Source organism: Colobus angolensis, unplaced genomic scaffold, assembly GCF_000951035.1.
Source record: "Colobus angolensis palliatus isolate OR3802 unplaced genomic scaffold, Cang.pa_1.0 Scaffold202, whole genome shotgun sequence".
Classification (NCBI taxonomy): Eukaryota; Metazoa; Chordata; class Mammalia; order Primates; family Cercopithecidae; genus Colobus; species Colobus angolensis.
Genome location: NW_012115178.1, coordinates 4379209 through 4403759, shown reverse-complemented (window position 1 = coordinate 4403759; position 24551 = coordinate 4379209). Strand labels below are relative to the sequence as shown.

Here is a 24551-nt window from a genome sequence, read left to right as displayed (position 1 = left end):
CATAGTGAGAAAAACAAAATTAAGCTACAATATAAAGTGATCAGGCAGTGAGCAGCAGCATTACATTATAGTTTAACACATTGGTGTAAGAAAGAAGCCTTCAGGGGACCCAGCACTGTAAAGGTTTATTTAATCCCCTTTTTAAGCCTATAAAAGCTGTAAGTGCTGGCTGAAAGTCCAAACACACTTCAGAAAACTTACATTGTGAAGACTCTCTCACACCCTTTATGCTAACACTAGGTGAAAAGAGGAAATAAAAAACAACAGAGTGTAAATAAATGCGATCTAGGTTCTTGCACATACTTATCAGGCAAACTAACTTTAACCTTGACTCAGGAACCTTTATTCTCTAAGATAACACCTTCCTAAAAAGCATTTCAACATATATATGTGGCAGATATTTTATTAATGCCATTAACAACTTAACAAAAACTAAACCTGGAGTCACAGAAAGTTCTAGCAAAGCAACTAACTATTCAAGTGAATGGGTGGATTTCTACCCAGCTTCCCCAAATTTCAGTGTCTTCCTCCTCCCTCTCATCTTATAAAAGGAGTTTCTTAAACTGGGGTCCACAGGCTTTTAGGAAGTATTTGAAAGCATTAAAACTCCAGTAATATTTTGTGCATGTGCATTTTTCTAGGGAAAATACCCAAACCTTTACTCAGATCTTCCAAGGCTAAGAACAATTTCAAAAAGTTCAAAACAATCATGTTATACAATGTATGCAAGTTGTACCCTTTATTTTGACTAAGATACAATCATAAGATCTCTTTTGTTGTATCCTTGTATTTTATTGTAAGGATTCTAAACATCAAAAATTACTACTACTTTTAAAAAGCAAGTCTCCTATGCTCTGGGGTTTCTCTTCTTTAAAAGTCACAGATTAAGCCCTATTGACTCAAGTACTCCATCCACACATTAGCTGAGACGACAGGAAAACATTACAGAGCAAGAAATCATAACACTGCATCTACTGTAAAATACCTCTTCTAGGAGTGACACAATTTGTAGTACACAAAATTTTGGTGTACATAAATTAGCAAACCTCTAAATTTACCTATTAGTCTTACAATAGTAACAACTGTCCATTAATATAAGAACACAATTATCTATGTTATAGAAGTGGCTCCATGAAACATACTTAACATTTACTATTAATCTGCTGCAGAAATGAGTAACTTCAATAATCTGTACTATGCTTTTACTAAATATTCAGTATGCTGCTATAAACACTAAGAAAAAGTTTGTATAGAAAGCCAAATTTAAATTAGCGAAAATGTATGCCACCAACATAATTTTTCAAATTAAATCTAAACAAAATGTATAAATCAGAAATATACTTTAAAAATTAACCATCCAATTACATTTCAATCTGAATTTGAAAAGCAATAAATCAAGGTCAAATGAACAACACAGAATTCAAAGAAATGGCAAATAGTAAAATCCTGCCAGAAATACTTGCACTATATATCCACACTTGTTACTATAAATTGGTGTAGCCAGCACCAAAAATGCTGCTGAAGAAACAAATTTTAACCTTATGAGAAATTATAGAAGCACCATAGATCTAGTTAATCAGGGAGACCAATTTAGCTGGTTAGCCAGGAAGAAAGCAATAGAAATGGTACTGAAGAAAGCCTAAGTAAATTCTTTCCACATGAGATGAGATATGAGAAAGAACCAGAAATCCAGCTAAACTTGTTGAAAATATAAAACATATTTAATTTTCAGCAAAATCAATTTTATTAGACTGAACTTCTTGAGAGCACAGCCAATGAATGACCAAGTCATCCCCATATTAGTTTCTAACAGTGTTCAGGCATAGTAGGCATTTACCAAAATACTTGTTGAATAAAATGAATTTGCTTGAGTCAAAATAAATTATAAACACATGAACAGTTCTTTTACAAAAACAAAGGCCATACATTTATGCTGACTTCAACTGATCACAGTACAACACAGAGTACTGTGCTAGGCCACAGAGATCAACTATAAACAAGATACAAATCTTGCCTGCAGTAGACATTGTGGTTTTCCTACCTTAGAAATTACCTCGATTTCACAGAAAGCCAATTTCACCCAGAGCGCTCAGGAAAAAGAGTAAAACCTAAACTCATTTTTCTTTTTTTTTCCGAGACAGGGTCTCGCTCTGTTGCACAGGCTGGAATGCAGTGGTGCAGTCACAGTTCACTGCAATCTCAAACTCTTGGGTTCAAGTGATCCTTCGGGGCTCATCACTATACCCAGCTGAATTTTTACATTTTTGTAGGGATGGTGTCTCACTATGTTGCCCAGGTGGGTCGGACCTAAATTTACTTGGATAATTCTACTCCCCCGGACAGACTGTATTGGTTAGGAATAGATGCAGGACCTAACTCAAGGCAGACTAGAAAAGATGCTGGTTGAAGGGTCTACAAAGGAACCTATGGATATAATGAATATTCCGTATCAACTCTGAAGAAATTAAGCAAGAAAATAAACACAAAAAAGAAAATCTGAAATTTTCAAGCAGTTCAAGACTTTGTTGAATAAAGAATGTTTGCATTCAACGAAGTGTAAGCCTATCCCATCAGATCTGTAAGTACTGCCTTCCTATAGTAAGTTTTTTTTTTTTTTTTGGAGACAGAGTCTTGCTCTGTCACCCAGGCTAGAATGCAGTGGCACGATCTTGGCTCACTGCAACCTCCACCTTCTCAGTTCAGGCGACTCTTCTGCCTCAGCCTCCCGAGTAGCTGTGATTACAGGTACACACCACCACACCTGGCTAATTTTTATATTTTCAGTAGAGACGGGTTTTCACCATGATGGCCAGGCTGGTCTTGTGTCCTGACCTCAAGTGATCTGCCTGCCTTGCCCTCCCAAAGTGCTAGGATTACAGGTGTGAGCCACCGCACCCTGCCTGCTCTTTCTATATAGTAAGCTTTTTATATCCAGTTTTTTTTTTTTTTAGCTTTCACAAAATTCTTTCAAGAACCTGATTTCTCTCAGATGTGAACACTAACAGTCAACCTAATGACTGTCAAGAGGTTAAATGATACACACTAAAAAACATAACTTTCTCATAATTTATGCATTCTGATATAGACAAATGACAACAGAAACATTTCCATGTATTTCATTACTTTTATATCTGGAATGAACAATTTACAGATAGAGTAAGGTTCTAGAAATCAGAAGTCAAATAATGCTAAACCTAAGATTTACTACATTAATATAATGGCATGGTATGAAGTCATGATTTGCTAATATCAAATTAATACCTTGTGACTCATATACATATTAGTATCTATCTAAAACATACTTATTTTGGTTTTATTCTTCTGCCAGTCTCCAAACCCCATTACAGTGGCTAAAGCAGCAAAATCTTTTAAGACAAGACACTAATTGATGGTGGATTTAGATAAGAAGGGAGCAGTAAAATACAAAGAAAAAAACACTGACTAGGAGGAATACAAGTTGGTAATTGCTAATACAAAAAGGAGGAAAATATTCAGGGCCTGGAATAAGACATGAACACAATTTAAAAAGAAGTTAAAAATAAAAAATCATCTGAATACCAGCTTATACTAATACACCATAAAATTCACCAAGTATTTTACTATTTATCTGAATCAAGCTAAAAATAAAATAGACAAAATAGATACTGAAGAAAAATCAAACCAACTTAAACACAGGTGTTTAACACATTCCTTGAATGTGTTAAAAACTGGCAATTTTATTATTAATACAACTCAAATTTTCTCAGGAAATTTCAAGCAGTTCTCTTAAAGGGCTGCTCTTTGAACACTAGTAGGTTACTAAATTAATTCAGATTTTAAGTAAAAAAGTACTTCTTTTTTCACTGTAAGAGACTACCAATCTATTTTGGTTTATTAGAACACAGCTATGTTCATCCGTTTACATATGGTCTATGGCTGCTTTCACAATACAACAGATATGACCAGGTGCAACACACTATATGACCCTCAAAGCTTAAAACATTTACTATCAGGCCCTTTACAGAAAGTTTATCAATGTCTGCCCTAGATCAATGACTAAACACACTGACCTCCTGTAAGAACATACTATGTTCCTCTCCCACCATATGTACATCCTATTTATTCAGCATTAAATACTCTCCATTACATATTACCAACCCCCAGTTAACTATGTAGCTATCAGATCTGACTAAAAATGACTTTTCAAGAAGGCCTTTCCTCACCATTTAGACTAGCACATCTTAATTTAACTAGCCACATTTCAAGTGTCCAATAGCCCCATGTGGCTAACATGTTTGAAAGACAGCAGTAAACCAGAGGTCTGTTTGTTTCCAGACTCTATTCTATTGGTCGATATGCCTACCTCTGTGCCAGTAACACACTGTCTGGAAGTTTTATATTATATGATAGAATGAGCATATACACTACCACCATTCCACCCTGCCTTTCTTCTTCAGAAGTGTCCATGCTATCAAATCAGCATGTGAAATTTCTTAAAAACTTTTGAAACTTCCAATGAAACAACACTGAATCTAGAGCTCAGTCTGAAGAACAGTGACTTCTCTATGATATGCCATATTCATGGACAGGAAGACAATAGCTCTGTCATTTATTTAGGTCTTTTTAATGTCTTTCAATAACATTTTATACTTTTCCAACACAGAGGTTGCACATTCATTATTCCTGGGGACTTGATAATCTGCCATGTTTTTGTAAATGGTGTCTTCTGTAATGACTTTCTCTAGTTTTCTGCTGCTAATGTATAGAAATGCAACCTATTTTTGATTACTGATCTTATATCAAGCTATTTTGTTAACTCTAATAATTTATCAGTAAATACTACTTTAGTAATACTAATCCTTTTTGGCTTTTACTACTACTTCACAATTTATTTAATACTTATAGGATTATTTGAAGCATTTTTGTTTAGGTAAATTACATTTTTCCAGGACTTTGTTCATTTTGTTTAAACTTTCAAACTTGTGGCACGGAATTGTTGATAGTATTCTCTATTATCTTTTAATCTGATCTATCTGTAATTATGTTCTCCTTTTTATTCAGTGTTTATTTATGCCTTCTTTTTTCTCACATCACTATTACCAGAGGTTTGTCTATTCTATTTTTTAGTCTTTTCAAATAATCAGCTTTTAGCCTTTATTTTTCACATGGTCTCTGTAACTCTGCCACTTTACAAATGAATGCCTGCATCTGCCTCCTGACTAAAAGTATACAAAATTATACTAATACTGTAATTAGAAAGAATATGCAGCAGTATGGAAAAATATGACTGTACTACTGCTATTAAAGAGAACGTTTCTGTTCTTAGGAAATACACGATGAAATATTTAATAGCAAAAAGAGTCCATTATCTCCAACTTAATCTCAAAGGGCTTAAAAAAATAAAACAAACCAATAGACACAAAAACACACACACACACATGCATGTGCACACACACAGCTCCATCAAGTGGGGCAAAATGTAGATAACTGGCAAATATGGGTAAAGGATATATGGATTCCCCTTTACTATTCCTCCAACTTTCACTGAAATTACATCAAAATAAAAGGTTACTAAAGCAATTAGGCTTGTGAACAAAAATGGAAAAAAAAAACCCACAAAAATAAAAGCAATTTAAAAATGGAAAGGCTGTGTTTTATTTTTGTTAATAAACAGTAAGTAGTTTTAATAATATAAACTAATTAACAGAAAAACATTACAGTTTTTGGTTAGTGATAAAATGGAACTAGTGATAATAGGGTAAGTGTGAAGAGATGCCAGAGAGTAGCATATTATGAGTTGAGTATGTGCTGTAAGTCTAGATCAGTATATTTTTAAAAGTTTACAGCTGGGTGCGGTGGCTCACGCCTGTAATCCCAGGACTTTGTGAGGCTGAGGCGGGCCTCAGATCATCTGAGGTCGAGAGTTCAAGACCAGTCTGACCAACATGGAGAAACCCCTGTCTCTACTGAAAATACAAAATTAGCCGGGCATGCTGGCACATGCCTGTAATCCCAGCTACTCAGGAAGGGTGAGGCAGGAGAATCACTTGAACTCGGGAGGTGGAGGTTGCGGTGAGCCAAGATTGTGCCACTGCGCTCCAGCCTGGGAAACAAGAGCGAAACTCCATCTCAAAAACAAAAATTTAAAAAAAGGTTACATGCCTCCTCCAGAAAATTTGCTAATGACAAAAAAATGTAATACTTAAACTTAGAAAATAAAGCAGAGTCTATCCAACTATAATGGGGAGTTACTATATTTAGGAAAATTACCTAGAATAAGCTTACTCAAAATATCCACATCTTTAATTGGGTCTGATAAACAGCAGTTAGCCATAGAAATAAGTATTGACAATTTACAAGATTATGGACTTAACCTATGAAGAAATTACCAATACATTAGCATAAAAGCCTACTGAATGCTATCTTAAGACCATAAAATCCTTAAATAAAAGTTTGTGTGCAATTAAGTGTCAAACAGTATTAGAAGTGAAGTTGCTAAAATATCACTGTGAAAAATATCTAATAAAAGTCAAAATTATTAAACACAACTTTAACAGCATTCATATTTAGGTTTCAAATGCTTAATACCATCAGATGGATTAACACCTACTGAAAATGTAAAAGATGAAAGAATGCTTGCTTTCTTTAATTTGGTTAGAATTCTGCAATTCAAATTTCAGAAACCTTTCTGTCTACCTTCAGGCAGTATACCACCATCTGCAAAGAAGCTGCCTGAAAAAGTTAATAAATATCCAAGACTATAAACTGTTACAATTTTATTGTATTATTAATATCCTTGAGTGAGACAGGTATGCCCAACTAATACTGCAAAATGGTAAGGCAAAAGGGAAAAGCAGAAAACTAGGATGATTTACAAATGGAAAAATTAAGAACAAAATCATTTGATATCTGGGTTTCTGTAAAAAGAAAAAACACATTCATCCAGAATTTTTATGCTGAATATGAAATCAAACTCTATCCCAATAAAGCACAAAAATAACAAAAAATCACTTATCCCCACAAAATACTCAGAAAATTAAAAAGGGCTACTAATTACACATATGGAATGAATGAGACTAAATTCTAACACTGATGTCAGTATTTTAAAAAAGCAACAAGCATTTTTATAAACATCACTGACCTTAAGTTAACCTTACCTTTTTATCTTCTTTCACTTTGTGGGTTTTCTTCTTCATCTTCTTATCGTCTAACTCCTGGTCAGAAGTGATTGCAGGATTATCAATACCACCTTTCCAAGTTTCAACAGGAGAAAGAAGTGGATCTTCTTCACTTCCACGATGTCTTCCTTTTCTTTTTGTTTTAGAAGTGGTGAAAGCCTCATCATCACTGGCGTCTGAATGTGTTCTTCTATAGTATGACTTGGCTTTACTAAACAAGGTTTTAGATTTGTATTTGTATTTTGAAGGCCTCCGTTCCCCATGACTTTTTGAGGTTCTATCAGAAAATCCGTTTTCTTCATCTCCTTGGGTATTATTTACAAATGAGTTTCGAATTTTAATGCGATTTTGACTATCATCTGGGACAACATAAATCTCATCAGAATAGCCCTTCTGTTTGAAAATTGTATCAATGGGCTCCGCATAGTTATCTGAAGGATCCATATCTTCAGGATGTGCCAAAGGCACCCGGGATGTCTGCTTTCTTGGATTTTTACCAATACCAGCTTCAATTGTTTTTAAAAGGTTTGGATCCAGTTTTTTCACATTTGTCTTAGGTACAACTGGTTTAGGTTTAATAGGTGGAGGCACTTTATGGTTGCGTTCATGGTCATGACAGTTTGGGGTACTATGAATGGGATATTCATTTCCTTCCAAATCTAATCTATATCTGGAACGGTCACTAGGTGTTGGAAGCAACTGTACATCATCCCCAATTGGACTATAAGGAGGTGGTGCTTCTGTGTCATCATCTGAATCAGGGTAGTTATTATAGGGAAAACAGTCTCTGGGAGATGGTAGAAAAACATCTTCACTTTGATGGGTTGATTCCCTTGTATTATCAGACAAATAAGAATTTTCTATCATATTTTTTTTCTCTAGAACATCACTAAAAAACAGAGTAAAGACCTCAGTTTGCCGATGATACTGAGATAAAGAATACAATGCTGTAAATTTAGCAGTGATCTCAGTTGCAATGTGTTCTCCTTCAGTCATTAACTCTTTGATAGCCTCATTTTCAAAAAAATCTGCTTGGCTGTCAGTAACTGCCACCAGCTGTACAGGAATAGTATCTTGAACTTCTGATAGAAATGCTCGAAGCATTCCCATTGATGCTTTCCGTTTTGCAGAGTAAACCAATATATACCCATGAACTAGTTCATCTTTTCTTACTCCAATTGAAGAGTGGTATGATAATATTGTGATCTGTATTCGCCTCCTTTTTTCACCAATGATTTTATCAAGCATTAGGGAATTATTCTGTCCAGCCTGAGCAGCACTGCAAGAATGAGAATCAAGGAAGGGTGAAAGAATAAGATCCACACTAAATGGATCTCCACACATGGCGCACATGACAATTCTCAAGTCAGCTTCTGATATGTCCTTATTGGCAGGAACTGGGCTCACCATATCCAAATTGTGTTTAACTGACTCCAATACTCCTCTTAGAGCTTGCTTTATTTGGGTTTCATTAAATTTACAAGGATACGTACCAGCGGGTACATCTACAAAAGGACATTGTAACTTGTTTGCCAACTGCTGCCCTTGGTGCCTGAGAATTGGTAGATTCTTACTAATGGAATCTCTCTGATTAGCCAGAATTAATGTAAATGGAAGATTAGCCATGTATTTATCTTTTCTGATCTGAGAAGCTTCAGTTCTTATTTTCCCAATAAATTCCCCAATAAAACTCAATGACTCAATGGAATTAAATACACAGAAGCACCCATGTGGTTTAAAGGCGGCAGTCCATAACTGACTCAAAAAGTAAGGCGATTTGGCATCAACCGGCCGAAGATCAAGTTCATAAATTTTTCCATCTAAGGCATACTCATCATCAGTGGATTGTGTCCTTATCTCATTTGCTAGTTCTTGGGCAAGGCCATCCTTCCCTAAAATAAAAAGGTTAACTTTATCTATATTGGTACTATCGTGATATAATCTTAAGCGGCCGTGATCCAACTGTAAAAGACTACTAGCAAGTAACTGCTCCACTTTAATGTCTGTACAATTTTGGCCACTAAGACATGTTTCTTTAGTGGGATGATAAACAAATCCTATATGCTTAAGTAGAAGAGATTCCCTATCAGGTGCAAGTTTCTGTAAAGCTTTATATCTAGGTTCTTCACTCAGAACTGTATGAATTTCACTCATTTTATCTGAACTGGGTGTTGCATTAAGATCTAAATCATAAAAAAGTTCAGAATGCTCAAAAAGCATTTCTTGAAACTCTTCTTTGGCTTTTTCAACTATTTCTCGCTGATGCCTACCATATACCTCTTTGCTATCAGCCTCAGTGATATATTTGAAGGCTTCATCCTCCATAACAAAGCACATAACTTCCTCCCACGGCTGCCCAGGTGAAATGAATTGAATTTTTTCCAAAGTCTTTTTGAATTTTTCCTTCATTTCTACCCTCCTCTTCTCAGATATTAGATGTTGTACATGGTTCTGATAGACTTTTTCAGCTTCTAAAGTGCTCAGGAGGTCAAATGGAATCCGCCTATCATTAATTTTGTCTATATGGTCAGTTTCATCCCAAGGTGTTTTTTCTAGCACCACAAAACATAACTGGAAATCTGCTCTCTTTTCCATTAACTTCAAAGCTTCTGACCAATTCAAATGTTCAATCTCTTCTAGATTTGGCAAAAGAGTGTTAAAAGCTCTTGGTAAAGTGTTTATATACTCTTCTCTCCTTTTTCTTATGTGTTCCTGTTTAAGTTGTTCTATATGTTTTGAGAATGCATTTCTGGCCTTTCTTGTTCCCTCTAAGTTGATGTATTCTTCATAATCAGGATGATTTTTTAACTTATTACTAACAGTTTTCCAAGTTGCATGATAATCTCTCACAGTCTGCACAAGTTTTTCAAACTTATCTGTTGCTGTGACAACAAGTTGTCTCTGTGTTTTATAAGCATCCAAATAGGGAATAATTTTAGGCTTGCTACGAGTTTTATCCAACATTTGTACCAGTGCAGTGAAACACGTTTCAATGTTGACATTAAATCGTGCTGATGTTTCCACTACAAGAAGGTTCTTTTTGTTTGAAGCAAATGCCTGAACTTCTCTAAGATAATGATCCACGCATTCATCACATTTAGTTGCTGCTATTATTACAGGTTTTTTTGATTTTGATAACTGGACAAAAAGGTTATTCACAAATTTAAGTTGATCATCAAACTTCCTATTGCATCCCTGACTTACATCAATGCATAATAAAAATCCATCTACATTGAGCTTCCCTTCAGGCATTTGCTTCTGTTCAAAGTCTTGTTCTAAGCCTAGTTGATCAGTGCAAATGTACATTAGCTTTTCTGCTGACTGCAATTTAGAGGCAGCTGCACGTTTTATATATGGTTGCAAATTCGTACTCCGATGAGGCAAGAAAGTCTGGTCATCAATGAACTCTGTTTGTTCAATGACATGAATTTTGCATTCTACTCCATCTTCACCATTTTGTATTATGTCACCCCAGTACAAAAAGTGATCATTGTTTACTACTCGTCCTCCAAAGTCAATGGTGCTAAGCACAGAAGTATGCTCTGGATAATACTCATCTGCTTTTGAGCGTACAAATCTATTGCACAAACAAGACTTTCCAACTCCACAGTTACCTTTGTCTTTTTCAGTCCCAGAGAGTCCAACTACACTGATGGTATAGGATGGGGGACGAGGCTCTTTGTTTTTTGCCATCATAACTCTCTTCTCATGTCTCTACATTCATAAAGGTAACCAGATATGCTTCTCATTCTGAAAATAAAATCATCTCAAAATACAGATCCCAAATTTCAGAACTGTATTTGGTTCTTTGTATTTCCCTCATTTCTGTGCAGAAACATCTTCAAGATCATAGGGATCATCTTCCTATAAAGAGGGGGGGAAAAAAACAAATCTTAATCACAAATTACATACACTGAATTACAAATAATAAAGATGTTTACAACAAAGCACCATACAAGTTAATAATAATGATACATGTATTTTAAGAGGTAACTACATAAACAGTTTATGACTTACTGTTATAAATACAAGATGACCTCAAAACATAGGGCAAACCTAACAAAATACAAAATCTAATGTAATGTCTCACAAACTTTAAAATAAACCTCTATTAAACCAAATGTACATTTTGCCTCTAATTACCCCTTCCTGTGAGTTTGAAAAAACAGCTAGTCCTTTCCACTCCCTTAATTTTCCTGCCTTCTGTCACTGGAGGCTATGCTGGTAATAACTAAAATATACTAGTTGCCTTGCAACTCCCTCACAACTTAAAAATACAAAACAACCTGCTTTTTCTATTACAGGGTTCCTCAAAACTTATTCCTTAAAACAGAATTTCATTAAGAATTTGATAAGATTTTAGAATATAAAATTTTTTTCAATAAATTTCAACAGTCTTTTTAAAAAAAATCTACCAAATGTTATGCACCCCAAAAATTGACTATTTAAATAGTTAAACAGAGAAAACGGAAATAAGTGAACACAATACAAATAATGATGGCATTTACATAGATCACTGCTTCTTAAACTCTCTAAGGACCAAATTTTATTTCAAACCTACAAGACCAACTGCAAAATATAATGAAATTTATTTTTACATCGAAGCCTTGATTTTTTTGTTAGATTCAAAAAAACTAAAACTGCCAAACTGATCCTAAATGCTCTTATTTTCTGGAAATATTTCCTCTCAAAATAGTTACAAAGGGCACAAGGACCACATTTTGAGTAGCACCAAGCTAAATAATTTTAAAATGATATATCTGAGACAATCTTTTAGAATTATTTGATATGCTAGTAACACAAGATAACTTTTAAGAATTCCATAAAATTTAATTTTGATTACTTTTCATGTAGGTAATAAACTGGTCTTTTAAAATTTTTTAAGAAATTCTTCACATTCTTTTGAGAACAAATTAAAAGAACTACATCATTTCCACCTCCAAATTTCACAAGATAGGAAAAAATCACTAGCAATGTACATCAGCACATATGAAAAGTATCCTCAATCCAGACAAAATAAAGAACAAACCAAAAAAATCTAAGAAAAGTAAGAAAAGACCACTTCCTACCCTCTCTGACAAATACCTGCTAGTCCACTGACCTCTGTTGTAAGTAAACATCTATTTCAATTACACCGAACATATGTTATACTAACTAATGGTGAAGATAAACTGTGCTCATAATTTAAAATCTTGACTAACATTTCTGGTAAAATTATAATACATAATTTTTAAAAATAAAATTTCAGATTTATTCTCATATTTTAGAAGCTTATTCCATCAATCTCAACTAAATATTTAATAGCCATCTGACAGTCAAACAAAATATATATTAGGTTCACTTTTGTAGTAAATATTACTATATGGAAGCGGCAATACAAGGAAGTGGAAACCACGTGTAAATACAACTAATTTCAAAATCGGACTCCTATCATTTACTAGTTGATGACAACAGTAAAGCCCTAAAACTCTTAAGACAAGTTCCTTCATCTATAAAACAGGGCTATATCTATAAATCATTTTTTAAAATGTGAAGTGCCTAGCGAAGAGGCTTAACAAATATTAGTTCCAGTTCTTTATTTGATTCTTGGAACCATGGGAAGCTGCTTAAGATTTACGAAAAATAATGTGATGAGACTTGTGACTTACAAATATTTATGTGGCAGCAGTGTATACATGTAGTAAAGGAAACTAGGGCAGTCCCATCCAATCCTATTAACTTTTTTTATTAAGTAAAATTTTTACAAATCTTAATCTGGCCAAATTGAAAATTTGCATCCAGCATCAACTTTAATATTCTTTACCTGAACTGTGTAAAAGAACAAGTGAACACTTTATTTATGGATATTACAGAGAAGAAAATATAGTGTATTCTGGACAACAAAGTGATATATACAGTGACATAAAGGGAACTTAGTATGGAAAACAGCACAATGATTCCATACCTAACAATTAATTGCAAAATATTGAAAACACAAGAGAATACAAGATCTATTCTTTTTCATTAGAAAAGCAAAACCTGCAGATGATATACTTATCAAAAGAAGACTTATCTGGTGATTACTTTGGGGAATTTTTACAGTACAGTAAAAACACTACAGTTACACAATGAAATATAACTTTATTAAACAAACATCTATTCTGAAAACTAACAGTAATTCAAAGACGTTTTTAAAAGTAAAACCCCCCCTTGTCTTCAAGTCATATATGCTTACCCAAATAATGTAATTCTGAATAGTATTACTCATTAAGACTCACTTCTGCTCTCCAATAGCATAAACCCCAAAACACTGAGATATACTCTATATGTTAAGATAGAAAGGTAAAGCAGAAATGAAAACACTCTCTCATAAAACGTATTTTTAAAGTTCCAGAAACAAAAGGGTCTTAAATGAAGAGTGGAGGCAATAAGTTATCACCCTTTCATTGGTCACTGAAAACTGGAAAGCTTTTTATTTGACAGAAATAAAACTATAATGAGGTTAAAATTTAATACTAAGGCTTCAACACATCCTCATTCATTTGACAGTGGCAATTTGAATCTTAAATGTTCATGTTTAAATTTAAAATAAGGTAATTTCACATGACTTCTATGGTTTCCACAACAATTCACAGTAAAATGCCCATTAGATACAGGGAGGAACATCCTTATCCTTCTAACAAGGCTGTTAAGCAGACTACCTGCTGGTATTTTGAAATCAACTCCAGAGCTTATGTCATGTGTCACCATATAGTGATTTTCAAACTGTGACAGAAAAATTCTTCCACCCAGATGTGGGAAGGGTGCTGGAAGAGTCCTTCCAGCTCTCACCAGAGGGGTGCCTTCCTTATCTGATTTATAGGTTTACTTAATTCAAGAGGCTTTGGTTTGAAAATGAAACAACAAAAAAAAAAAACGCAGGGGAAGGGGGAGAAGAGTTTGAGAAACCACAAAATAGAAAAAAAAAAAATTGTTGTCACCTTGCCCTCAAAAGCGTTTGGCTATTTGTTTGAATGAGTATGGTATTACCACCTCAATGGACAACGGATCTCATGAAGTTGGCTGTAACAGGTTTTAAGGGAATTTCATTTCAAACACTGAGATAGTTCATATATATATATACAAATTATCCATTGGCCCCTTACATCCAGATCAAAACTGTCCTCTTCAAGCAATTTTTTTTCAGTGCTAAGAACAAAAAAAAATTATTGTTTTTTCATGCTCCCACTAATAAACTAACAGCCAGTATCTTCAATTATATGAAGGCTGTTTGAGTTAATTCAAAAACTCCTTTCAGTCTTAATATCTATGTCAATCATGCACATCTTTTCTATTTTTGACATAAGCTTACTTTCATGCAACTTGCTCTTATGATATCTAGCATCATGTTTATTTTTACTGATGAAGAAACCAAGACAAAAGTAGCAATAACCTATTAGAAATTATAAGATTAGAAGGAAAATCTCTTCATTCCCAATCTTTTACTTTTTTAAGCAATAGTGCTGCTTTTAATAGCTTGCAGTGCAGTCTCTCATTCTGCCTTTAAGATTACCTTTAGGATAATCTTATAGAAATTAAAGTTGTGTCAAAATGAAACTATCTTCACAACTAAGTTTTCTAAGATATTTTACTAGACCATTGAAACACCGCATCCTCCTTTGCAAATCAAGAAAAAAAAGTTCTACGAGGAATCCAAAAAAAATTTTTTAAAATCTCAATAAGTCAGAACAAACTAAAACACGTACCTTTTCACAAAACTGATGCATTCATTAATAAAAGGTATGTATTTAAAAATATTTTACGTTTTTAAATTATTATACCATGTCAGGAAATTCCTAACGGTCCTATCTTTAAAATATATCCTTAACTTTTCAGTTTTTTCTACTTTTACTGCTCTCACCCATCAATATCTCTGGCCCAAGATTACTCCAAAGTCTTCTAAACTAACTCCTCTGCTTCATTCCTGCTCCCTTTTCCCAGTCTATTCATATCAGAGCAGCCAGAGTGCTCCTTTTAAAACATAAATCAGAGCTTCCCACTCTTTTGTTTAAAACTCTCGAGTACTGCTAAAAATAAAAAGCAAGTCCTTTCAGTGGCTTACTACAAGATCTTCTCCAACCCTCTCTTACCTCTCTGGCCTCCCCTAATACTATTCTACCCTTCTCATTCTGCTTCAATCACACTGGAGGAAGACAACATGCTAAGAAGGCATGCTCTTGCCTTTGCACTACACTTTTCACAATATCCCCAAAGACCCCACTGGTAACTCTTTACCCTCCTAACTTCCTATACACCTTATTTATGTCATTAACTCTATCCCTCTCCGCATCCCACTCGTAATAAAAGAGTCACAAGGCACAAATCTTTATTTCACCAGTATATCAAAAGCCTACAACAGTGCCTCCCACATAACAGCTACTAATTCAATGCATAAATCCTAATTTAAACTCAAATATTTAGTCAAAAATGAAACCATGAGAATGAAAGCTAACTATAATCTATAATAATGTATTTAGCCAGCATAACAATCTAATTTTAATTTATGACATCTTAAAAAATTTTTTTTTTCAAAAGTGAAGTTGAGTGCAACCCCAAATATAGTTAATTCAAAATTTTTGGCTGTTTATAGACTTTTGTAGAATCACAAAATTTATGATAAGAAATTACATTTCCAAGACTTAATTACACAGAAGGAACTTTGTAATTACATGCTCTATCTTCTTTAAACCAAATAAATATCCCTTATGTAAACAAATATTCAAAAGAAACAAGAACAAAGCCCAAAGATTATCATATATTCTATAACCTTAGGCAAACTTGTCGGAAACAGTTGAAGAATAAAATTATCAACTGCACACTAAAAGATGAGTAATTCGTTCAGCAGCAATAGAAAACAACAACAAAAAAAGATGAACAGAGTGTAATACTGATGCATTACTTTTCTGTTTTTTGTTTGAGATAGGCCTCTTAATCTGTCATCTAGGCTGGAATGCAGTGGCATGATCATAGCTCACGGCAGCCCTGAACTCCTGTGCTCAGGTGATCCTCTCATCTCAGTCTCCTGTCTAGTTGGGACTATAGGTATGCACCATCACACCCAGCTAATATTTAAAAAATATTTTTGTAGAGAGGGGTTCTCCTTATGTTCCCCAAGCTGGTCTCAAACTCCTGGGCTCAAGCAATCCTCTTCCATCAGCCTCCCAAGGTATGGGGATTATAGACGTGAGCCACCTCCAGCCTGCCTTTTCTTAATGTTGCTATTTCTGGTAAATTTATCAATGCTGTGAAAAGTGAGAGGATATCAAAAAGTCATTCTAACACACATAAAATAGCTAAGTAATTCAACAATGTAATACCTGTAGGAGAGGAACTCATATTCCATAATCTCTCTTTTTTTTTAAGTCTCACTGTCACCCAGTCTGGAGTGCAGTGGCAGGATCATAGCTCACCGCAGCCTCAAACGCCGGGGCTCAAATGATCCTCCTTCCTCAGCCTTCTAAGCAGCTGTGAATACAGATGTGCACCACCACACATAGGTAATTTTTAAATTTTTTTGTAGGGAGTCTATGTTGTGGTCTCAAAGTCCTGAACTCAAAATAATACTTCACCTATGAACCACAGTTTATACCACAAAGCACACAATTTTTATGCTGAAATGCGCCCTAAAAAGTCATTATTCCCATGAGTTAGTCTTGAAACAAGAATATAATCAGGCAAATGAAGAGAGAACCAACCTATCAAAAGTTTGAACAATTTATGTGGTGACTAAATAACCTAGAAGCATTGGGATTTTTGTTTTGGAATCACATCTCCAGCAACAGTGCCTGACACACAGTGAGTGCTCAGTAAATATCTGATGAATAAATGACTTAATCTCCAGACTAAGAATACTCAGCTTCCAAACCACTAGGTAATCCTGAAGTCACACTTGTAAACACACTTAACAACAATTACATACTGCTTTGGGCCCATTACATCTAGTACAGCAAAATATACTAACATAAAAAGTCCAGTTTTTTTCCCCCAAGACTATAATGTGATCATTAACACACATTATGGGTATATAAATAGTAAGCCTAAAGGTTTGTAGTATTTCGAGGGTCTAACTGGAAAGTACTCAGGGAGCTCGGCAAACCCACACAGCAAAGGTAATTCTGCTTTTACCTATTTTTATCTTCTGATATTTCAATTTGTTGGAAAAAAAACTTCACTGCTGAAAATATGCGAAAAACCAATGACCAAAACTATTCCCAAACACATTAACTTCCACCCTATTATTTAATCTACACCCTACTCTGATAACATGTTATTTCCCTGAGGCCTTGGTGTGCAAGTCATTCTAAATTCTTTCATTTCTGTATGGAAAACAGAAGGACCAAAGGTCATCCCATGTTCATCAACCTAGGTAAACAACCGTAGTATTTATCTACTGTGCTTAGCTACTATCGGTTTAACTTTGTCAAGGATTTTCAATGTATAAAGGTACATATAGGAAAGTCTACCAAGCCAGTAACTATGGCTTGGTAGTTCACCTCCCTTCCAGTGTCTGAGTCCTTTTCCCTCCACCTTGGAGAACCGAGAAGTGGGGAGAAGGGCATAATTTGATATTAAATATTACAATGCCATATAGTAGAGGAACTGTCATTTTCATTATACAAACAACTTTAGGTAAGGCTTAACAATTTTTAAAATGAGAGTACCTGATTGAAAAATATCAACAAGAGGTGTAAGCTTTAAAGTAAGTATGCATTAAGAAAAAAAAAAAAAACTGAAAAGCACTTTCCACACTATATTATTAAAATGCATAATAATAAATAGTACCATAGCTGAGGAGATAAAGGTAATGTGTTATATACCATGGTACTAATACATGCAACAGGAATTCAAAGAAATGAAAGTGCAAGTTGAAACAACTCAGGGTTTGGAAAACTTTTTCTGTAAAGGGCCAGGCAGTAAATATTTTAGGCTTTGCATGCTGTACAGTGTCTGTCACACTACTCAACTCTGCTGTCATACTGCAAAAGCAGTCATAGACTATACTTAAATGAATGATCATGGTTACGTTATAGTAAACTTTACTTAGGAAAATCTGAATTTCATGTAATTTTCACATATCACAAAATATTATTATTTTAATTTGCCCCCCAACCATTTCAAAATGCAGAAAGCCATTTTATAAAAATAGAGAGCAAGTAAGATTTGGCTCAGAAGCCATAGTTTGCAGACCCCTGAAACAGATGAATGGTTTCAATGATGAGGAAGGATTTGAGTGAGCCTTAAAAAATAGACGAGATTTGGATTGTAAAGTCGTCTCTCCAAGTGTACAATTAGGGTAAAATGGCTGAGCACAGTACCCATGTTGGAAAGAAATACTGTTTTGAACATATAAGTTATGACCCTAGGTCTCAAGGGAAAACAAGAGTTAGGCCTTGTCATAAGCAATAGAGAAGCACTACAGATTAGAAGAGGAATACAACACTGGGCACAGAGCCCAAGAGACAGACAAATACTACAGGCTAAAAGCCCCCAAACTATCATAGAATTTAAAAGAGCAATCCAGCTGGCGCGGTGGCTCACGCCTGTAATCTCAACACTTCGTGAGTCCGAGGTGGACAGATCACTTGAGGTCAGGAGGTCAAGACCAGGCCGACCAAGATGGTGAAACTCCATCTCTACTAAAAATACAAAAATTAGCCAGGTGTGATGGCATGTGCCTGTAATCCTAGCTACTCAGGAGGCTGAGGCAGGAGAACAGCTTGAACCCAGGAGGTGGGGGTTACAGTGAGCTGAGCGCCACTGCACTCCAGCCTGGGTGACAGAGCAAGACCCCATCTCAAACAAACAAATAAATAAATAAATAAATGAGCAATGCAACAGAAAGAGAGCTTGGGAACTGGCTACTAGACATAAGAAATAAAAGACAACACATTCAGCCAGTGTTTCTTAATGAAAAACTAATCAGTTTCAGCAATAGATGGTGGTTCATTTGACTTTCAGGTGTTATTTCCAAAGACATATGAAACTTCGGTAATGAAACAAGGCAAGTTTGGGATTACTAACATAAATTTCGGCATCATAAACTTCAGAAAATTACCTATGAGACCATTTGGTGTAATACTCTTATTTTCTAAAGAAAACATATGAAGAATTAGATACTTGTTTAATACAGAAGAGTAGAAATCTAGATCTTAAATTCTCTAGATCAGGGGTCCCCAACTCCAGACTGGTACCCATCTGTGGCTTATTAGGAACTGGGCTGCACAGCAGGAGGTGAGGGGTGGCCTGGAAAGCGGGCATTACCACCTGAGCTCCACCTCCACAGCAGCAGTAGATTCTCAGAGGAGCAAGAACTGTAGATTGCTTGCTCCCTTTGCGAATCTAACTAATTAATGCCTGATGACCTGAAGTGGAACAGTTTCATCCCAAAACCACGCCCCCAATTCCATGAAAAAACTGTCTTCCACAAAACCAGTCCCTGGTACCAAAAAGGATCGCAGCTCTAGATTATAGTAATGTTAATTTTTTATTTGTTCTCTAAGAGAGGTATTACCACGGCTCTCAAAAGGTAAGTATAAAAAGAAACAAACAATTTTGAATCAGTAAAAGTACATGATCGACAGAAAGAAAATAATTAAAGTATGCCATATCAGAAGCCAAGGTAAGAGTTTTTCCAAGGCTGTTTGACAAGCCAAATACAAAATACAGTAATTAGACAAACAGTTATGCCAATGTTACGTGTTTATTTCCATATCACCCCTTCTATCACTCTTGCATTGATACCTTCCCCAAATCTTTCACTCTGGCTCATAAGATACAAAACTGATGCTCTTACATTTTTATCTTTTTTTCTGAGACGGAGTCTCGCTCTGTCACCCAGGCTGGAGTGCAGGGGCGCAATCTCTGCTCACTGCAAGCTCCGCCTCCCAGGTTCACACCACATTCTACTGCCTCAGCCTCCCGAATAGCTGGGACTACACATTTTTATCTTATATTTTCTTCCCATCTGCTAATCTGTCCTCTACTTATCTGTGCTTTCAGTCCACACTGTCATTAACTTACCTAAATGTCTTTTTCCCCCTTCATTACCCCAATTGTGTGCTACTTCCCAGTAATACTTTCTTTAGCTAAATACCTTTCTACTAACCTTTAAATCAGTATGTAATCCAAGTAATACTTCCTTTAGCTAAATTCCTTTCTACTAACTTTTAAATCAGTACGTATTTCTCTGTATATATCTCAAATTCTTAAAGTGTCATGCTCGCTGTCTCTCCACAAAAGTTAACAGATCTTTTAAGGGAGTAATATTTTATACTTTTTGTACCACTCAGTGCCTCGCTGCTCAATAAAATATTGGTTAGGGATAATAAAACAGGCTAAGTCTAATCTAACACTAGAAAAATGAATATCCATTTTTACCATTAACTCTTCATGATGAAAAGCTTGAGACTCTAAGCAAGTGACATATTAGTCAAATTTTAACCATGAAATTACAAGGTTATGTTTTTTCCCAAGTAATAATTCTACGAAGTAAAACATACATATATGACCAAGCATTAACAATCTGTTTCATTTCACTGCAAATCTAAAGTATTGCAGACAGCTTCCAAAACACAGTGGTGGAAAAAAAAAAGATTATCCTTTTTGGTCTCTCTTACATCTAAACTCCTACTTGCAATTAAAACTCAAAATGTTTCTTCTTCTATGAAGGATTCCCAGAGGTCCTGAGAAAAACAGGCATTCTTTTTTCTTCACATCTTAATACTTTTAACTATTTACTCCTTTACATAGCTTGAGCTATTATACCTGTATCTAATTTATGTTGGTAATTCCAGGGTTGGCACATAATAAGTGCTAAATAAAAGTAATCTGAACTAATGAATAACAAATCCAGAGACTTAAAAAAAAGTTAATGTAGATTTTTTTTTTTTTTTTTTTTAGGGGCATTCTTTTTTAACTTTAAGTTCAGGGGGACATGTGCAGGTTTGTTATAAAGGTAAACTCATGTCAAGGGGGTCTGCTGTTACCCAGGTATTAAGCCTAGTACCATTATTTAAATAATAAATATTTTTCTTATATTTAATTAAGATAAATATTCTTATATTTAAATACAATACATTTAATACATAAAGACAGAAGCTGTCCTGGTTTGGGAGGACGGGTTGTCATAGGAAGTCTCAAGGCATCTAGGAAAAAACCCACAGGAATCCAAGGAACAGAGTTTGAAAACCACTTAAAGTTCATACTTAAAATTCTTAGCATTGAAGCGTTTTTCTTAATTTCTAATATAGTTTTTCCTACTTCAATAAAATGATCGACAAAAGCCTGCACTTAAGGGCCTGATTACTCAAATAACTGAATGATGAATCACTTTATTGATGTTTCTTCACAGTTCTTTTAGAAATTAAATTCCCTTGGTGTACTTTAAATGTATATTACAAGTACCTTTTAGAGACATAAACATCACTAAAACAGAACATTGTACAATGCTTCTTCAGCCAATTATATTACTGCACACCTTCTTGGTATGCAAAGAAAAAACTGTGGACCATACAACCCAAATAAATAGTTCTTAAAATAGTATCTATGGAAACTACAGTTGTGACAAAACTTATTCTGTAGCTACCAAGAAAATCTCTATTATGCCATTTCATATTTAAGAAGTGACCACTAAAGGCCAACACTCATCTTACATCCTGCCAATGACGGAAAAGTTTAAAGTCTTTATAAGACCTAACTTTTTCTTCAATTAAAAAAGTGAGTTAGAAAACTTATTATAAGCTGTATTGCTACTTCAAATCCAAAAATGGAATGCAAATACAATATTCATTTCTTAAATAATCTTACCTTTCAAGGTCAAAATAACTCTCCAAAAAAAGTGCTAATAAGCTTTTCAAACACAAATAAGGGAAGACGGTTTTCAAAACACTTAAGTATTTTGTGACATAATTAAGGTAATAATTTTGGAACACATTTTAAAAATTGCTAAGGTCGTTTAAATGGGGAGGGGCACTACAAAACTCATAAAGATAACAGAATTCTGCCACAATTCTTACATCAAAGGGTAACCCACTTCACTCCCCAGTACTCTTAACAATTAATGCACAGAGAATGGCAAAATAAGACACGTTGATCTGGGTTTAAAAACGTAGCCTACACAAGACAACCAAATCAATAGTTATTTAATCATCTGTACCGTCTGATTCTGTTTTAAGTCAATTATATCAATAGTGCTATTTCTTGAAAGTTACAAGCATAGGTATGCACAGCCTTTCACTCCAGTGTGTTTAGTCATAAATTGCTCCAGTATCTTTGCAAGTTTTTGGTGACACATACTTACCACTCTTTGTACTACAGATAAAGGTAATGGAGGTCAATTAGTATACAAAGGATAGATGAAAGCAAAAAATGAGAAAGGAATTTAAAATGAAAGCAAAATCTTACTCAGGAAACTGTCCAGCAGGTTACCTATACGGTTAGTATGCTTATCTACAAACACTGAATAAGAATACCGTTTTATGGTATTAAAGTACAAATAAACTGGAATTAACAGCAAAAGGTTTCATTAACATATTTTTAAACCAAACATTATTCCAAATGTCTAATCGTTGCATCTAGATGAAATTTTTGTTAGGAGAACCATTTTAAATAGAAATGTAGAGCAATCTCCCATGAAGTGAACCAGATCCTTCACGCGGATAAACACCACCTAACACCTAACTGCTCTAACTGAATACTGGTTCTGGACTTAAGTGGAACTGACAAACTTGACCAACTCCCCCACCTGCCACCTGTAGAAGGCAACATAAGCAAGTACTAGTAAATACAGCGAAGCATTTTGCTGTTTTATACCTGAACATTTAAAAAAAAAATTCAGTTTCCTACCTATCACAAAGGAAAAAGTAAATGATCGATGAGAATTTAAACTTAAAACGTGAGCACAAACCCATCTCTATGCCTATCTTGCTCTGTCTCAAAATATTTGAATTCCCATTTATTAAGCTATGGCTAAATCCGCATTTCTATCACATGGTAGAAGTATAAACGTCTCCCCCACAACTTTCTCGGGATTTTACTAAACGTCCTAGTAACAGTTTGCCCTTACTTCCGTGCACCTTTCAACCTCAGCTACCCCCGTGCCTTCAGCTCTCCTGCATTTCTAATAACGCTGTAGAGGGAGGGTGAGAGGGAGTATTTCTGTGTGGATAAGTGCGCGCGCGCTCCCGCGCGGCTCCCCACCCCCACCCCGATACTTTTCTTTAGTGGAAAGAGAGGAAGAATCTGGAGGTTATTCTAGCGAAAACTCAGTATCAAAGCCTCAACCCAGTCGCAGTCAGCCCATAGGACTCTGGGCTCTGGTTGCGCAGTGCAACTTCTCAGATCTTACTCCAAGCTTCAAAGCGGATGGAAAATTGGTGAAGAGAACCCAGGGAGGAGTCGGGGAGATGAGGGAAAGTGAAAGGGCCGATCCCCCTACAAGGCGTTTAAGTTTGCAACCGAGACTGTTTCCGCGAATCTCCACCCGCCCCGTGTACCCCTTCCAGGTGGAACTCGTTAACAGCAGCAACCCGGCCAACGGACACCGCCACCTCCCCTCCCGATGGACCACCCGAGACCCGAGCAAGTGAGGCGACGGGCGAGAGCGGACGCCTGGCGGGGCCGGCGATCCCCGGCCAGCAACCAGGCCTCCGCCGACCCTGGCCCCGTCACCTGTGGAGAAAGCACCCCCTCCCCCGGCCTCTCTGCCCTTCACGCCGACCGTATCCCTAACGCTGCAGCTGCTGCCCGCCTGGCCTGCGAAAACCGAATGCAACGCCAGGCTCCCCTCGGCGGCCGCGGGGCCCCAGCCCCTTCAACTGGTTACAACCGGCAGCGGCGACCGAGCGGGGCAGCTAGCCGCAGGAGGGTCCCCGTCCGGGAGGGGGCAGGCAGGCTCGGAGGAGCGGGGGCCGCAAGGTCCTACCTAACAACGTCGGTCTCCTCCGTCTCCTCCTCAACGGCAGCGGCCCCGGCGGTGGCGGCGGCAGCGACATTCCTGGGGAGCGCTCCCGCCGCCGCCGCCTCCTCCTCCACTCTCTGCTCGCCTCTCTTCCCCGGCGCGTTCACCGAGCGGCGCGTCCCTTCAGCCACCTCCCCCCTCCCTCCCCGACACACACGCCCCGAAACCCTGAGCCCCACGGCTCCCGCAGCCAGCTCAGCCACCCTCCCTCCCTCCCTCCCGCCACCAGCCTTGGCCCCGTCCCTCCCCCCTTCCCCAGCGCCCGCCGCCGCGCCGGGCTCAGTAATGGCGGCCACTCGGGCTCCCTCGCGCTGACGGATTCCTCTCCCTCTCTCCCCGAACTTTACCTCAGCATCTCTCCCGGCGCGCGCAGCCACACACCCGACCGGGGGCGGAGCGGCGGCGCAGCCTGGACGGGA

The 24551-nt window shown here is 36.5% G+C and overlaps 1 protein-coding gene across 2 annotated transcripts in view; it reads right to left on the bottom strand.

Moving 5' to 3' along the window:
* The window catches only part of ARHGAP5 (Rho GTPase activating protein 5), a 72954-nt gene that overhangs the window by 47574 nt on the left and 829 nt on the right, over positions 1 to 24551 (bottom strand). Inside the window, exons 1-2 of one of the 2 annotated variants that reach the window (XM_011941868.1) lie at positions 24480 to 24551; positions 7137 to 11021 (exon numbers count right to left, since the gene is read on the bottom strand). In XM_011941868.1, coding sequence (XP_011797258.1) covers positions 7137 to 10853 — 3717 coding nt within the window. In that variant the 5' untranslated portion in view covers positions 10854 to 11021; positions 24480 to 24551. The remainder of the gene's footprint in view (positions 1 to 7136; positions 11022 to 24479) is intronic. The other variant, XM_011941869.1, reaches the window with a different exon arrangement.